At 38.0% G+C, this 17,641-nt stretch overlaps 1 protein-coding gene across 1 annotated transcript in view; it reads right to left on the reverse strand.

Moving 5' to 3' along the window:
- Positions 1 to 5,098: 5,098 nt before the first annotated feature.
- Positions 5,099 to 17,641, reverse strand: part of MLYCD (malonyl-CoA decarboxylase) — a 41,785-nt gene continuing 29,242 nt past the window's right edge. The window contains exon 5 of the mRNA XM_067540178.1: positions 5,099 to 6,563. Coding sequence (XP_067396279.1) covers positions 6,030 to 6,563 — 534 coding nt within the window. The 3' untranslated portion in view covers positions 5,099 to 6,029. The remainder of the gene's footprint in view (positions 6,564 to 17,641) is intronic.

Below are 17,641 nucleotides of genomic sequence, written 5' to 3' on the forward strand. Positions count from 1 at the left end.
CCTTCTGCTAGTCTTTTATATTTTTAAACGGATCGCCCAGGAAAACTCCTCAGCTTGGGACCAAAGAAGGACAAAGAAGCCACAGTGGTTTTTCTTATTATTATTACTTTTCCTGTTGCGGAGAAGGAGGCCTCAGTCATTTATAAATTCTACAATAGCATCTTAATGTCAACAGAAAATTGCCTTTGCAACGGCTATACAGCACAATTTTCTATTTTGAATATTTTCTAGATGATCATTAAAACATCATCATCATTCAGCAGCTAGCTTCAACTGGCAAAAGCAAATCGGCGTCATGCTGCTAAGGCATTGTACTGCAAATTTGCCTTTTACATCCTAAAATATAGAACTGTGCCCTACTCAGGGTCAGGCAAACACTGGAAGAAGACCCAAGTTTTGCTACACTGTACGCCTCCTCTTCATTAGAGGAGTGCTCTTCAGAATAGGCTTCACCATTTCCCCAAACCCGGGGGAGGAGAGAGTAATCCCTGAATTTTGAGTGTATTTGAAGCTGTATTTCAAAAGAATAGAAAACTTCTCCAGTGACATGCCCATTGCCCCAGTAAATAGTACATACGATGAGCATTCCCATCCCATTCCATCTTCAGCACTGTTCACTTTAAAGCAATCTTTTATGGTAAAGCTGGACAGCCGAAGCACTAATGGACATTTAAGGCCAACAACCAATGAAAGAAAACTAGTGGGAATAAGCAAAGACTGGTCTACCTTCACTCTCAACAATCCTTTCACAAAGGCTCTTTTCAAATAGAATTGCACTGCTGATGCACAATTAAATGCTGGAATATTTAGCCTGAATTTGTTAGATTACCAGTGTAATAGATGAAGTGAACCAAACAGCTAACAACTGATGAGAGGAAGTACTTCTCTGGGCGCTTGAGGGCTGGTGGAGAACAGATGTCAGATAGAAAACACATCCATCTAAGGCACCTCCAATGTGATGCTAAAAATCTTTGCCTATAATCTGCCTCCCAGCCCTACACCTCAAACTCCTGAATCCCATAATTGGAACTGTTACTAACCTGAGTGCCTGGACTGTCGTTTAGATTGATCATCCAATACAAGGTAGCATAAGGTGATGCAGAAAAGATGGGCATGCTCCTTATAGGGCAATATAATAAAACTACACTTGCATATAATTGTGCTGCCAGTTCTGGTGCTACATGTTACGTGGTTATATTAAAATTTCATAGGAAAGCTTTAAGGTTTTCCTGACAGCCCGTCTCTCCCAGCCTCCATGCCAGACAGCCAGTATCGCCTATCTTGAGGGTTGTGGGAAGGGACATAAGTTTGCTGTCTGTCTCCCTCCAAACGGGGAGGGCTGACAATGGTTGGGAGTTATTTCCAAAGCGTAAAAAGAATAGGATAAATAGATCTAGGATGCTAGGGAGAAGAGAATTTAAAGGACAGAAATGGAGTTGGGAGGAAGCCACGGCAGGTGCTTTGTACCTTTTCCCAAAAAGATTGGCTAAAGAAAGATATAATTTACATTTTCACAGAGTGAACTAAGGCTAATTTGTTATTTGTTTGGGACGAGAGCTGAAGAAAGCTTGATACCACTCGTGTCTAGCCTTTAAAGCTACAGGCTCTTCTTGCATTTTCTTTGCAACAAACACACCATGCAGGGATTTAAGCGCTCTCGAGGTGGAAAACCCACACTTTCAGACCCTGGTTTAGATCAGCCTGTTGCATCACTCAAAATCTCTGTTGTCTTTAATAGAAGTCTCTTATCTGACTTCCTCAAACCTGAGGCATTTTAGAGAACAAATACAGGGTTTTTCCTTCACAAAAGCTGTATTTATTCATGCATAAAACTGCATTTCACCTTGAAACCAGGAGTATACAGATTAAATTGTACTTTCTAATCTTTGGAGAAGGGGAAAAAAAATACACCTAACTTCTGATCTCTGTTGAAAATAAAAGTGGCATGTCCTGCAGTAATATGTTTGCTGAAAATGGGTTTTTCTTTAGAGACTATCAGCCTGTCAGAATATCAGACTAGGCATTCTTTTGACAGCAGCCATTAAAAGTTCAGCACCCACACAATTGTTACCTACACACATTCACCCTCAAGGCTTCATGTAAAATAATTGTTATACACACAACAGGCTGCAGAGGTCTAGGAATGATAGGGAAAGTACAGGAATGGGAAGGTATTCTTTGTTCATCTTTTTCTTGTTCTGGCCACAATTTTATGCTACAACTTTTAGCCTGATTTTTAGACCCTGGCGGGCAACCGTGAGTTTGCAGATACTTTCTAGTGCATTTTCCTACCGCTATTGGCCATATGGGCAGGTGATAGATATTAATACCTGTACCTGTCATTATGTTTTATTATATCAGTTGCAAATGCAAGTGTATGTGTTAAGAAAGCACAGGGTGCATTAATACCCCATTTGAAAATCAGATCCTTTTTTAAAATGGTCTTTATCTTCATGTTGTTACAGGGAATCAGATAAAAACAAAACACTGTTGTTAATTTAAAAAGGCACCAGTCTCCACATACCATGAAAAAAAAAAAGTCATACTAGGTCAGATCATTCCTCCATCTACTCTGATATCATAAGCTATTGTCAAATCAAGGGAACTTTCCATAAAACTTCCACAGTGCACTTATTTGAAAAGAAATTTCTTCCTTGTCCCAGTAAGTGCAGTTTATTCCCTGACATGATCTATTCAAAAAAAAAAAAAACACGCATATTTTTTATCCTAGCCAGTGTAACTTCACATGAATGAGGGTCTCTAGGGAATACATGCTTGAAAAATTTCAAGCTCTTAAATTTAAGTTGTTTTTCCTTAAAGAAAACTTTTTTTTTTTTGCTCCAAGTCTAAAAATGAAGTTATTTTTTAATTTAAAAAAATTAATCTTTTTCAGGCTGAGCACTTGCTCACCAAGTTTCAGAAGTATAAAAGTTCAAAATGGTCCTGCTAGAACCCCTAAAAAACTAGGGTATTAATGCCCATACTGTTGCCATAGTGAATGGTCAGTTGCTCTAAGGGGTGCCACTCCAATGCAAGGTATGACTGAATTCATTTAGCAGGTTTTTAAACTCTTGAATCCTCGAGAGTCTTTAGACACGTCTTCCCTTTAGGCAAAACTGACATTTTATATATAGCAAATGCTGAAATTTATTCCAATAGCTATCAACAGCCAATTTAGAAAAGCTGAAGCAATGATTGCCTGGAAAGGACTGGGTAGACTCTGCACTATAAAAATGCATCGAGAAGTATGTGTATAGTCATTCATACCTGATATTTAATGAGTTCCAGAGGGACTGAGTCCCATTCCTGCACCTTTGATGTCCATGCGAGTTTTGTCATGGCCTCCAGTAACAGCAGGATTAAGCCCAAAATGCCTATTTATGTAATATGTGGAAGCCTCTCAACTCTCACTGATTTCAGTCAGGGGTCAAATTTTCAAAAGAGCTCAGTACCCAACTGTTTTTTTTTGTTTTTTTTTTAAATCTATATAAATAAGTGGCTAGGTTTTTCAGACATGCTAAGCACCCAGCAGCTCCCATTGTTCTTAATGGGTGATGAGCACTTTTGAGAACAACAACAGGTTATTCACCTAACAGTAACTGTGGTTTGAGATGCTTTTTCCATGTGGATCCCTCTCATGGTGGCTTCATTTATGCAGGTTTGGAACCTTTTAGCCAGCAGTGTCCATTAGGACCACACATGTGCCCTGAATGCCTGTAACCCTTCACCTGAGGGCACAAAGACTAGTGCAGAGCCCACTACCACAAAGGGCTTGTCCACATGGGAAGATATTCCAGAATAGCTATTCCCGATCAACTCTATGTGCAGACGCTCTTGTTCCAAAATCAGAGTGTCTTATTCCACATTAGTTTAAAGTAATGTCCACACATGGAATTATTCAGGGATAGGTAATCCACTTGAAATTCACACCCAAGCTTATTCCACATTAAACTTCATGTGTACACAAGCCCACCGTTCACTCTCACCAATTAAGTTGGTACACAGTGGGGTCTGTCCACTATCAGGTATTGTTAGAAAAACCATAGTATCCCAACTCCTCACCCCATCAGTGAAGCACCAGTTTTAGAAGTAAAACAACTGTTTTCTTGACCTGTTGGCAGTTACGTTTACTCTAGGTCACCGACCAACTGATTAGGCGGAGGTGCTTTCCCACCACTGGCCAAACAAAGGACAGTGTCTAATGGACACTACTCACCGCAGAGGATTCCAGAAGTTTGAATACTTAATTCCACAAGTGGGAATATGCAGAGGTAAACTGAAGGGTTTACAGATCTCTTCCCAAAAACTTTACAGTGTTTTTTGGCTCATGTTCAATGAACCAAGTATTCAGAGGCAGTGAAAAAGCTATTTTGGCACATACTGTATTGCCTCTGGCATATACACAAAAACTACAATTCAAATTGAGCAAAATGACTCAATTTTCCTTTAAGTGTTTTGGCAAAACAAGATTCTTCCCCTTCAAGAAGCTGTTTAATTTTTTAAATCTAGAATCTGAACAAAACCCATGGGTTTGCCTTAATTTGTTGACACATGACATACTTACTGACTAGATGTGATGGCTTTTTTGAACTATTCTTAAACGAGAGCAGCATGGCATAGGCCAGTTGCCATTGCTAATGTGAAGACCAGCTGCTATGTAAGAATGACTATTCTGAAGAATATAGTGTGTATTAAATCCAGCCTCTCCGCATCATCACACTGAGAAATCTGCAATCAGCTGAATCCAGAGAACATTTAATCTATTTAGCAGATATTTAAAATAAGCCACTCAGCAGATTGGAAGGCTTTTGTATAGTGAATACAAATAATTAATTTGTCCTTTCTCTGGGAATGAAATGGTACATCTGGACAGTTAGGGCTTCTTTCACCTTTACTTGCATAGGAGAGTAGAAATGTCTGTGTAATTCTCTCAGGAATTTGACCAGGATTTCACCATACATTGAAGAAGCCAAGAATTCTGCACTCCAAATCTGCTGACACCAGATCCACTGAAGGCAATGATCTTCTTTGACTGGAGACACTAACATCAAGTGTGGCAGTAAAGCTGAATATGGTACATTTTAAGAGATACTTGATGTAACATTTATAAAAGCAAGACTTACTTTATTTTCATTTATTGCTTTACAGACCAAACCTGGCTTTTTACTATTAAAAATGCTTCTTACAAACGTTTAAAATGCACAGCACCATTTATGGGGATTTAATATATATCTGTACGCTTCACAATTAAGGCCTAAGCAACAGACTCTCCTCTTATTTAGAATCACTGATTTTACTTATTAAACTGTAAACCTGAGCTACAGCAACCTGCAAATACACTGTTACACACACCTACAGCCTCAAGAAGAAGCCACAGAAACACAAAATGTCTTGGTGCTCCATCAGAGCAATGATTCAGTGTTGGCACTTTGTACTGTATTTGAAAAAGCAAAAGACTATCCAAATCAAGATGTTTTACAGGAAAATGTCAGGAATAAAAAAGATAAAGACCTTAGTGAAGAAATGCATGGATTGCTCTTTTGCTTATATATTTGAACAAAAATTTGTCTCCATCCAGTGCTTTTATCTAGTTATTTGGATATTGATCTATCCATGGCTTTAATTCAGCAGCGTGCTAAGGAGTTGCTCTGTGCTTTTGAAGATGTAGCTTAAACAACTATACTGATCCTGATGATGATGACAGGGCCAGAAAGCAGTCCACACAAATCACCACCGGTGTGTACCCATACTGAGATGAGTTTACACACCCTTTAATACACACTTCCAGTTCATTTGAACATAAAGTATGGTAATAATTAAACCATACTGTATCAGGCTTTGAGAATCTGGCAGCGCAAGTAAAGGAAGTTATAATAATTTTGGCAGACATGTAAGTTTGCATCCTGCTGTGACTAAGAACACAGCTCATTGTTTTATTGCAAACATTCCCTTTTAAATATGGACACCCCAAGATATCATACCCCTTCATTCAAATGAGAAATATTCGCTCTTAAAATCTTCTTGTATATTTAAAGTTTGCTATTTTGCTGAAATTGAGACACCAAGGAAAGAACCTGTTCTGAGGCTTTGATGTGCTTTGTCCCGAGGTATCCTGCACTGTTACTGGCTGTGTCCTCTAAGAAATACCGATAGTTTACCATCATGCCACACGAAGCAGTGATGCCACGGGGGCTTGTGTCTGCCATCCAATTTATCCGCCACATCACAGCACCATTCTGAAGGTGAAAGTTTGCTACTGGATTAAGGGCATAGCCCCGGTGCTTCTCTCCATACAGGTACCAAGCACAAAGCCTCATAAATGGCGAATGCAACGCTTTGACCAATCTTTCTGATCGTGCCCATTCGTTGTTAGTTAAGAGCCTCTTTAGCATTTCAGCAGAAGGGTCACCCGTGATCTCAGAGATTTCACGGCATTCTGCATCTGTAAACAGTTCATTTCTTCCCTGTTCCTTTGTTTGTGAGGACAGGAGTCCAATGAGCCACTTGGTGAATCCTGGGATAGGCGACAGACTAGAAAACACTTCGACCTGAGGAAATTCACCCTGTCAACCAAAAGAAAAGAAAATCAACAAATCAAGCATGACAATTGCTTTTTTTAAATGAATGAGAACTCTGACCCAAAGAACAATGAGTAAATCTTCTAAGGAACTGTTCAGGACAATTTATTGTCAGTAGGAACAAACGGTTTTGAGAAAAGATTATCTTTTTTAGCTAACAGGATGATTTACTACATTAGCTAGTGGTGTGTGCATATATCATATAAAAATCACCTCTGTCAATAACAGGTTAGTTTCAAGTAAGAGTTTGCAATTCTGAGAATATTTTTCCTTTACAACTGATAATTATAATCTACACATAAACCTCACCTATGTCTATAGGTGTTTGCGTTGTGCCCATCAACATAGTACTGGGGCATATTCTGTTATGGACAGAAAAACATACAAACTATGACCCTACCCATAGGAGTAAGGTGAAAGGATCTGGCCATTTTATGACTTTCCTGCATTTTATTATAATTTTCAGACGTAAGCATCTCTTCTGACATGAAGAAATGTATAGGGAGTGGGACCGGGTGGAGCGGCAGGGACAGGCTTAGGCTAAATTTCTGTAATGAACTCAGGCAGCTTCTTTCCATTAGATACTTTGACTAGGCAGTGTGTCTTGTTTAGATTTTTAGTCTTGATGTCATTGGCCCTTTAGGATCAACTGGTGCCACCTACTCTTCAGCATTTACTGAGGTCTCAGAAGAGATTATGTATCATAGGGAACTACTTTTCCGTCTATCCATGTGAATTGAATACAATGTTGATGACACTAATATAAAATTTTATGTTGAGAATACCAGAGCTTATCTGATCAATCAACATTTACACAACCAACTGAAGCATCTCCTACGTGCTAACATATGAACAGAAACCATTCCCTTTCGTAATCATGACAAAATTGCTTGATAGCTTTAAGGTGTGCTGACACCAGGACTAGATGAAGCCACCAAATCCATTGTCATTTGGATATAACACACCAGGCTTTAAACTAGGATATCAAGCCAGATGGGTGAAGGAATGAGGAAGAAGCTGAAGTGCAGCAACTCAGAGTGCTTTTTTAAATCACTTTTCACATTGACAGGGAGGAGGTCTCGGACATTTATAGACTTTACAATAGCATCTTAATGTCAACAGAAAATTGCCTTTACAATACATTTTTTCTATTTTGAGTATTTTCTAGATCATCATTAAAAAATCATCTTCATTCAGAGGCTATCTTAAACTGACAAATGCTAATGGGAGTCATGCTGTTAAGGCACTGCATAGCAAAATTTACCCTGTACATTTTAAAATAGAACAGTGCTCTATCAAGTGCCAGGCACAAACATTGGAAGCAAAGCCCTTTTAACTCCTGGATTTCCAAATTTAGGACCCAATCCCCTGAGCTCCTGTGGGTGCTTAAAGAAGTGCAAGAGGCTCTGATGTGATCCAGTCATACAGAACAGCTTTCAGGAATGGAACCTAAGAAATCTGAAACACCACAAAAACACACACAAACACAAAACCCCAAATGTTTGTCTATACAATTTAATACCTTTTAAAAAATTCTGCAAGAACAACAGAATAAAGTGTTCGGTTAAAATATTATGAAGGTCATACAGTTCTATATCCACTGTTCCTGCTAAAAAATATTCAAGCAGACTTGATACTCAATACAACACGGTGTCTGATTTTCAAAAATGCAGCCATTCATTTGCCTGCCTAATCCATTTGTCGATTACTTTAAATACATACAATAGTCAGGTATTTGTGCAAACAGATTTCCAGTTACAATGTATAAGTGGCTATTTGTGTGAGCCAATACCAAATACGCATGCAAAATTGTCTTAATTTAACATTCAAATTGGTATACTGTGAGCTGGTGTGCTAACATGACAGAGTCCTTTAGGTCACAGGGAGTGTTGCACAGAGTCCACTTGGTCTGGCAGGGCAGTCAGTCAGTCAGTCAGCTCCTCTTGTCTGAGTTTCTACTGTAGTCCCGTTCTGGGCTATAAAGGGTGTTAAGTCTCAGTCCCATTGGGGTGTCCAGATTTTCCCTTATTCCTGGCAGGGTTAGCTGGTCCTGGTTGTCAGGAGTTTAGAAAACCCTTTGGTTCTTAAGTCCCTGAGGCAGGGAACCGCTGGCACACCCGCACCACGGGGTTCCAGCTCAGGGCTCTTAAGATAGGAAGGCGAAATCAAGACTCAACTCATCTTACTGTGCTCTGAGTTCATTCCTATTCCCTTGGTTCTATAAACTTCCCCAGACTGCAGTTCTGATTGTCCCTTCTCTGGGATGTGGTCTCTGAATGGCTTCTCACCCAGAAACCTTGCTGGCAGGACTTTCCTTTGCAAGGCTGCTTGCTCCTGGGTAGCTGCCCTGCCCTGCCCCTCTGCTTCTTAGCTTTTTTATTCTCCCAGCTGCTGTGATGTTGCTAGTCAGCAATGACAAGTGGTTGCTGCATTAACTCCTTTGTCACCAGGTCAGTATGGGGTCTATAGATCCCATGACATATACATATCTGTAAATATTACAAACTGAATTTGAATATAACTCAAATATGAACTCCCCCTGCACCAAACATCTAGAAGCTTGTCTCCTGCTGAAAAACATCTTAACTTAAAAAACTAAAAACAAAAACAAAACCACACTTTGGCCTAATGTGACAGTTATCCTCTGCCAAACATCACAATCCAGCAACTGAGGTAGTATATTTACCAATCAGCAGGAAACATAAAGCAAGCTATTCATTACATTAGAATGCTCTGACCAGTCATTATCCAATATTATCTGTTAGATAAATATCCTATTATCCAGGAACACAAATGTTCACTCTGCAGAAGTTTGAGAAAAATGCCAAACATTTATTAGCCAAAGGAAGTAAGTATCTGCCTCCTACTTGTTTAATGGTATTGCAGCAGTACCACCAAACCAATGCCTCAAATCATCAACTGGCAGCTGTACAATGAAAAATAAAGCAGAGATACTAATACAATCCCAGTAATTCTAATTAATCTTGCCACTAAAGCACTGCAGGACAGCTTAATTCTGCAGATAAACATTTTTGTATTCTAGAAATTCAACCAAGTTACAGAAATATAAAAAACAACAGAACCTGTATACATCTGAACATTCAACAACATTCTTCTTGTAGCTATGGCAACAAGTTTAAAAACCTTGGTGAAAAATGTAAGTCAACTGTGCAATTTACTAAAATACATGATTTACATTGTTTGCTAATTATATTGCTTGCTAATTCCTACAGTAAGGGCTCATACCATAAAATAATCTCCCATGACTGACAGTCCTTGAATCATCTCTTTTTTCTCATTAAAACCCAGCACACAATTCAATTTAAAGCAAGAATGAGATGGTCAAAGAACTCAAGATATAGACAAAGGCTATGTATACACCATCACTTTTGTCGGTATAACTTATGCTGCCCAGAGGTGTGAAAAAACTAGCGCCAGCGTGGACAGCGGGGAGAAGCTCATTGGGTGTGGTTTAATTAGGCTGATGGGAGAACTCTTTCCCATCGGCATAGAGTGGCTACACAAGAAATATTACAGTAGGTACAGTTTCTAGTGTAGACGTGGCCTAATACAAAACAGCACATGCAGAATTAAAGATGTGGAGCACTGAGCTGCATCACTCTCTGTACACACAATTTTAATTTAGATATAGTATTATATATTATAATTTGTCAAAGGGACCCAAAAGTAATGAAAATCAGTGGAAAATGGAAGCCTTAATTGTTTTTTAAACTTCTTGCCATATTCTCTAGGTACCTGGGAGCTAGCAAACTGTTTCACAGATTCTAAGAACCTGAAAACATGAGCTCTCTGAGGAACCTTAACAAAAGAAGAATGGACACTGAAGTGATCAAGTTACAGAAACCAGTGACCCTTCAGGATAAAGTCTAGGGACACATCTATGGTTAAGGGTATGCAAAGAACATCAGCTATAAAAAGGTAAGGCACAGAAGTTTGTAGGCAGGAAGCCTCAATTTTGATGCAAAAAAATTAAATTATTTTAATATATTCTTATAATATTAGGTTGTTACAAACTTGCTTGTGCCTTTATTACATTTGAAGAATTACTTATAAGTACTTTTATACATATGGTGCTTGGAGAATAGCAGCATATATATTTGATTTTAGTTTCTTGTTTTATTAAAATTTCCTTAAATGTTTACAAGTAGCATAACCTTCTTTGAAAGGTTTATTTGCAAATGTTTGTGTTTAAATGCAAGCCTCATAACAACTGTTTAATACTACTACCATATAAATAGTAAGATGTCTTATGCACAAATACAGCATCAAATAACCTTGCTATCACTATTTACTGATATAAGAAGCCACTTGAGTGAAATACACACACACACACACACACACACACACACACACACACACACACACACACACACACAGTTTTTAACTGGGCACTTAATTATCTGGCAATCTCCCTATCAAAGATTCTTAAGAAGGAGCAATATCTTCTGCGAAAACTATTTAAGCTAAAAAAGACTCTTTAAGAATCATGTAAGTTTTAAAAAGACAATTTTGAGAACTGGAAGACTTTTATATAAGAGTATTTGTACTTATTTGAAAAAGAATTTCAACTCCTATTAAACCCTCAGAAAATGGGCTAAATACGAGAGTTAAAAGTCTAACCTAAGATGTTCTGACAGTTCTTTCCACAAGAACAAAGACAGTTATTACAGATTGCATATTCATGTTCTAAAGATGTTACCAGGAATGTCTTAAACCACAGAAGGGTGACAGCAGTGAATATTCAAATTCAAGAAAGCCCTAAAAAAAGGTGTGTCTTGAACCTCTAGTCTAACTATGAAAGAAAAATAGATTTTTCTGAATTAAGCAAGCAGCATGGACTTTCCTCCCATCTGTCAACTTCAATGGCAAACCTGTCACACTAATCGCTTCTCATCCTGTTAATCTCATCTCTTCAGAGCAAGCAAGCAGCAGCAAATTGACAAAGAACAAAAAAAAAAAAAAAAAGCCAACATATAGCATCAGGGAGGAGCAACCTTCCAGTACAGCACTGCTTCTGGAACACAATGAGATTGCCAAGACTTCAACATCAAGGATGAAAGATTGCCAATGAACTAGATTTAATTTTTTTCTTGCAATTATTTTAAATGAAATATGGAAATGCTATTTTAATTTAGGATAGTAATGGCTTCTCCTATTAAACACCAAAATTGTTTAGACTACATATTTTCAGAGGGGAGACATATGCTAACCTGGATAAACAGAAAGAACTAGCAGATTTAATTTGAATATTAGAATTCTTAATATGCCTGTCTCAAGAGAGCTCCTTGAATGACTTCTCTCAAATTATTTAATTTAAACACCTTCTTTACTTTCATAAGACGTAGTTAAGATCACTCACTTTTGCCCATTTAAACTCTTTAGGTTATCTTTAATAAACCAAAAAAGCACTCACCTACCCTTAAACAAAAATTCATTTGTCCATCTACAAAACACAATTCACTACTAATGTTGAAAATATACTTTGGTCTTAATTTATCTAGATAAGAGTGCCCCACCAGAGGCAGGCCCACTCTCAAAAGTACAATCTGTGTTAAAAGTTCACCACAGAGATGCATATAAGATAGATTGTAACTGCAGTAATCACTGTATATTATTAGTATTTTATTCTGGTTTTAAATTTTTCTCTTTCTTTAATATGGTCATAAATAATAAGGGATTATTTTTTCTGTCTTTAATTGTGGTATTCCCTAAACCATGGCAAATAACCTCAGGTGACTAAAATAATGGGAGCCATATCCTAAATGGATATTAAGGGAAGCAATTAAGATTTGGCCTACCATTTCTTGTTTATTAAGATTATAGATTTTAGTAATGGGGGGGGGGGGAGATTACTTGGTGCTCAATATCTTAACATCTCTTCTTACTCTACAAGTTAATGAGCATAAAAAATTCAACTGAGAGTTGGAGAAAGGAATTAAAAAGAGGAATACATGTAGCCTAAAGACAAGTGTCTACCACAATAGTAGCATTAATTAACGTAATATTCAGATCAATTATTCAAAACATTTATGTAAATGGTATCCACTAAGACTAACCAGTTACTGAACCAGTTATTCTTTATGAAAAGAAAACTTTTTACAGAAACTTCTTCAGGTCATATTTACCTTGCAAATAAGTACAGAACTTTAGACAGACACCACACATGGAAGAACCTAGATAATCGAAATGTGTAATATCTAGTGTAGATTTTGATAGAAGTTTACATAAGAGCTACTGACTTATTCCTTCCTATTATTCGTGACTCATCTGAAACTGCTGCAATCTACGCTAACTGAACAAGGAACGCAACAGTCTAAGGTCACATTTTTCACTGATGAAAGCAAAGCTTTTGTTGGAAAATATGATCTTCCCAGGCCACCATGAACAACTTTAGATAGCAATTATCAACAACCCAACCAGAAAGTCAAAATCTGCTCTCAATTGTAAGTATTCTAGGAACTGATAATTTGGGCAATCTGTCTAGTCTCAGCTTGCGGGTATAATATCCACTTTTCACCAGTTCTCTCAAATGCAGACCTCACCATGGTTATCCATGTCTTTGTCACTTGCAGACTGAATTATCACAATGCACATTCTGTGAAGAACATCTGAAGACTTCACCTAGCGAGAAATGCATCTGTCTACAGACTTACTGATCTCTGGCATTTTTCACCAGTCCTCTATAAATTAGATTGGTTTTCTGGGTGCAATACGAGTAAGCCTCACACAGTTTGTATTACTTGTATCTCAAAGATTGCTCACCCTTTGTTATACCTGAAGGCTGAGACTAGACAAAACGCTCAAGTTAACAGTTCCTAGATTTCTACATTAGGAAAGTGGTGATAGAGTATAGTCAGTGGAGAGCCTGTTGGAAAACTGTGTAATGAATTGGGCTAATCATACACCCCACCCAACTCGTTAATATACTAAACAATGTTAGAAAGAAATGATTATCTATATTATAAGGAGATAAAGGATTTTTTTTTCTTGTACATGTACCTGCTGATGCAGAATTTAGCTGAAAAAAGGTTGTATAAACCATGAAAATGTGTTTGTGTGCCCTACCCTGTAAAACCTTGGTCTGTGTAAAGAGCAGAGTGAAACAATATCATGAGAGCCTGAATCGGCTGACCTGGGCCAGCAGTGGGTTTTTAATCCCTGTGTAGACATTTTGAAAGCCTATTTGTCTAGAGTGAATTTGACTGGGTAGGGAGTATTTTAATGGACAATTTATATTTAACAACTCTATTCTAATCTATGTATGCACCTAATACATTAAGTTAGGTTCATTCTATGAACTAAGATAATATTAAGACTGGAATGTTTAGTGCAGCATACTTTCTCCCATGACTCCCTTTGGGCATTGAAAACAAACCAAATCAATCTCAAAAGCCATTGATTGCCCTGGTCTCCTATAAATACGTACTCAAAAACCATTTCTATCTTGATGACTATGGTAAAATGCCAACTGATAATGGTGAGGCAGGTTGTTAGTAAGGACAACTAATATTTAAAGATAATTTAAACTGTTAATGGCACATAGTTAGAAACATTTATCCACACAGGCTCTCACTGTTACCCTTGCTATCAACTTTATGATCTTCGTCATTTATTTTAAATTAGACTAACTCTTGAGCAGGAACTGTTTCTTACTATATATTTAAACAGTGCTTAGCACAATGGGGGTCACAATCCTGACTGAGGCATCTGAGGCTGCAATAATACAAACAATAGTAATAAAACTCCATATTTATAAAACATCCTTAGGGAGGCATATACTTCAAAAGCGTGTGCGTACAGTTGTTTGCACTTACAATGCACCTGCAAATTGAATAGAGACCTGGCCCTATGTGTCCTCACACTTGAGTGCATAAAGCCATGTCTATATTAGGAACGCTTTGCCGGCATAGATATATCAATATACTACACTAGGAAGTGTTCCTGGTGTGGAAACAACTTATATTAGCAAAACTGCATTTGTTGGTATAGCATAATCGAGCCAGCTTCCACCGCTGAATGAAATAAGATAGATTAGTAAAAGTGCATTTGTGATGGTATAAATGTGTCCATACAATGGGCTTTTGCAGACAGTTGCCAGTCACATATCACACTTCTTCATACTCCTGATATAGGTATGCCAACAGAAGTTTGTCATGTAGACATGGTCTTTGTCAACCTCTAACCAATGAGATTTGGAAGAAGTTTGTCATATGAGCAGGTTATGTCCTAATTGCCCACTTTGGGGGTTAATTTATAACATCCTCTAAAGCATCTGGTACTGGTCATGGTTGGAGACAGGATACTGGACTACACAGACCATGAATAATTCTCACATTCCTATAAATTTTCAAAAGTTCTTCTAAATAAAGAGCTAAATGCAAAGAGTGGTTATAAATATATTCCTAACTCAGTAACTGTGTCTTTTCCGATTTAATGATATAACTTCATGACAGAATCTCCTGCAGCTTCCTTTAAGAAGAATGACAGCAGAGGTTCCATTTTTGAAGTTATACTGGCATTTACAAGTAGAAGTGTCGCAATGGGTTAAGGTAAGACAAAGTCAGATAATGAAATGAAGAGTTTTACTGGAGGATGGAAAAAAATGTTTTAAAAAAACAGCAATGCCTTGGGAAATTATTAATTGAATAACCCACAGTTCAAGCAGACGTCCACAAAGGTAAACTCAAAACATATGAAGGGTTAGAGAAATGTATTAAACATTAAGGCCTTGTACACACTAGAACTTATGTCAGCAAAATTTATGTCGCTCAGGGGGGTGTTTTTTTTCCCACACTCCTGAGCGACAAATGTTTTGCTGGCATAAGCGCTCATGTAGCCATGTTATGCCGACAGGAGAGAGCTCTCTCATCAATATAATCAAACCAGCTCAACCAACGGTGGTAGCGATGTCGGAAGGAGAGTGCCTCCCACCGACATAGTGCTGTGCACATGAGCACTTATACCAGCAAAATTTATGTCGCTCGGGGGAGTGTTTTTTCACATCCCTGAGTGACAAAAGTTTTGCTGATGTGCTATGTAGACAAGACCTAAACATCTAAACTGTAAGGGAAAAATAGATAACAATCAGCTCTTTCATAATATTCCCTCTTCCCCCAAACATTTCATCAGCAGCCAAATTAACAGACTTTTCCACCATTCTTAAACTGCACCTTTTATCACACAGTGGTTGAAAAGATCTTTGTGTTTATTATAGAACACAGTTTGTAAACAGATTTTCCTTCTCCCACTTTGCTCCGAAACCTACTTTTTCACATAGCTTAGCTTACACTGATGGCATGCAGTGTCTTACACCAATAAAATTCTTGTTGTGCTACGTGCTTAAAATGCTGCCATCAATTCACAGCTAACTCAGCACTGCAATTATATTGCTGGTCCTTTTTAAGTCACTGTGGATAGGACTATGCTCCAAACAAATGTCTGCAGTGATCTCAGGCAGCCTTGGAAAGTCCTTCACTTTTAGCTGACCCAAAACACAAAGCAAACAAATGCACTGAAGGAGGATTATCAGAATGCTGAGCTCTTCTGCCAAAATAAGGCTGCCAATAGTATTGATGATTAAATGTTCCTCCCTTGCCCTGGCTGCAACAGCTCTGCAGAAAAGGTTCCATACAACAAGCACTTTGAGGCTGTAATGCACAAAGTTCCTCTCAGCTGGTACATGCAGATCACTGGGGGAAGGAGGGAGGAAATAAAGCCTACTGCAATGGGAGCCAGGGTGAGATGGAGAACAAGGTAAACCTTAAACAGACACATCCAAGTTTACCAAAGAATCACGGAGTGGTATCATGTAGCTAACATGATGATGAACACAGTATAAGAACTTAGAGAGGAAGAGGAAGAAAGGGCTCTTCCTCTTCGGATTGTCAAAATCGATCGGCTGAGGTCACCTGACCTTGGTTCAGCCAGAGACTGAAAATACCGAGAGGGTAATCATGTAATGAAAAAAACTGTTTGATTTATAGGATTGTGTATGACATTTTAAGGATGTAAAATATGTAATGGTGATACAGAACAGAGCTTTTCTGGTCTTGCAGAATCTGAAACATGAAATTCTCTATTGGAAAAAAATAATCAGTTCTCCCCCGAAATAAATAATCCCGTTTAACAATCTAACCTATTTCCAGGTGGCTGTACAAAGGTTGTAAACAATGCTATTTTTGGTACTTCTGAGTTCCAAGAAATAACATTTTCTCATTAAAAAAGTAATGTTAAACTAAATATACTTTGCTACTTATTTTGTGTCATTTATTTTGTCAGCACAACTGCCTGTAACCAGCACTGAAAGGGGAAATTTCCATACATGCTTTAACTATGAACTAAGTGGTTAATTATCACATTTTAACAAAAAATATATCATAAAACTTATCCTGACAATAAATTATGCCAACATCAGGCTAGCATTTCAAAACCTTCCAGGCAAGCCATCCATTGTCCAGACACAGGGGAAGTCTGTTTCCCCCTTCATACATAAACCCCAACCATTTCCCAACAAAACTACAGATTCATAAATGGTGGATATCATACTCCAGCACCTAAAACAAACAATAAATACTAAAACATGTCCATTCTCCCTCTAAGAATGCAGAAGCATTGTTAATGTTCTGCTAAATTATCAGGTATGAGAGCAGTTCACACAGTCTCAACGTACTGCATTTTGACACAATTTTTAACTCTCAGTTCTAGCCCATGTACATTTAATTAGGCAAGTTTGTGCATTGGTCGTATAATCCCAATCCAATGTCACACAAATTTTATCCTCCCAAGCAACATAGGGCCATAAATGCTTGTAGTTTATAGGTACCACAATCATTCCTACTGGACAAGAGTGCTGATGGGGAGCATGTGTACGATGAATGGCAAGGTGGAGTTTAACGAGGACAAGTGATAGAAAGGTATGAGAAAAAACTGAGCAATGGGAAGAAGGAACAAGTGGCAAGAGATAGAAGGAAGAGGAAACAGCAAGAAAGACTAGGAAGGAAGAGAGGTGAGAAAGAGGATAAGAGACAGTAAGGGACAAAGGA

Source organism: Emydura macquarii, unplaced genomic scaffold (assembly GCF_026122565.2).
Source record: "Emydura macquarii macquarii isolate MOO-44397 ecotype Brisbane River unplaced genomic scaffold, CSIRO-AGI_Emac_v2 contig_561, whole genome shotgun sequence".
NCBI lineage: Eukaryota > Metazoa > Chordata > Testudines > Chelidae > Emydura > Emydura macquarii.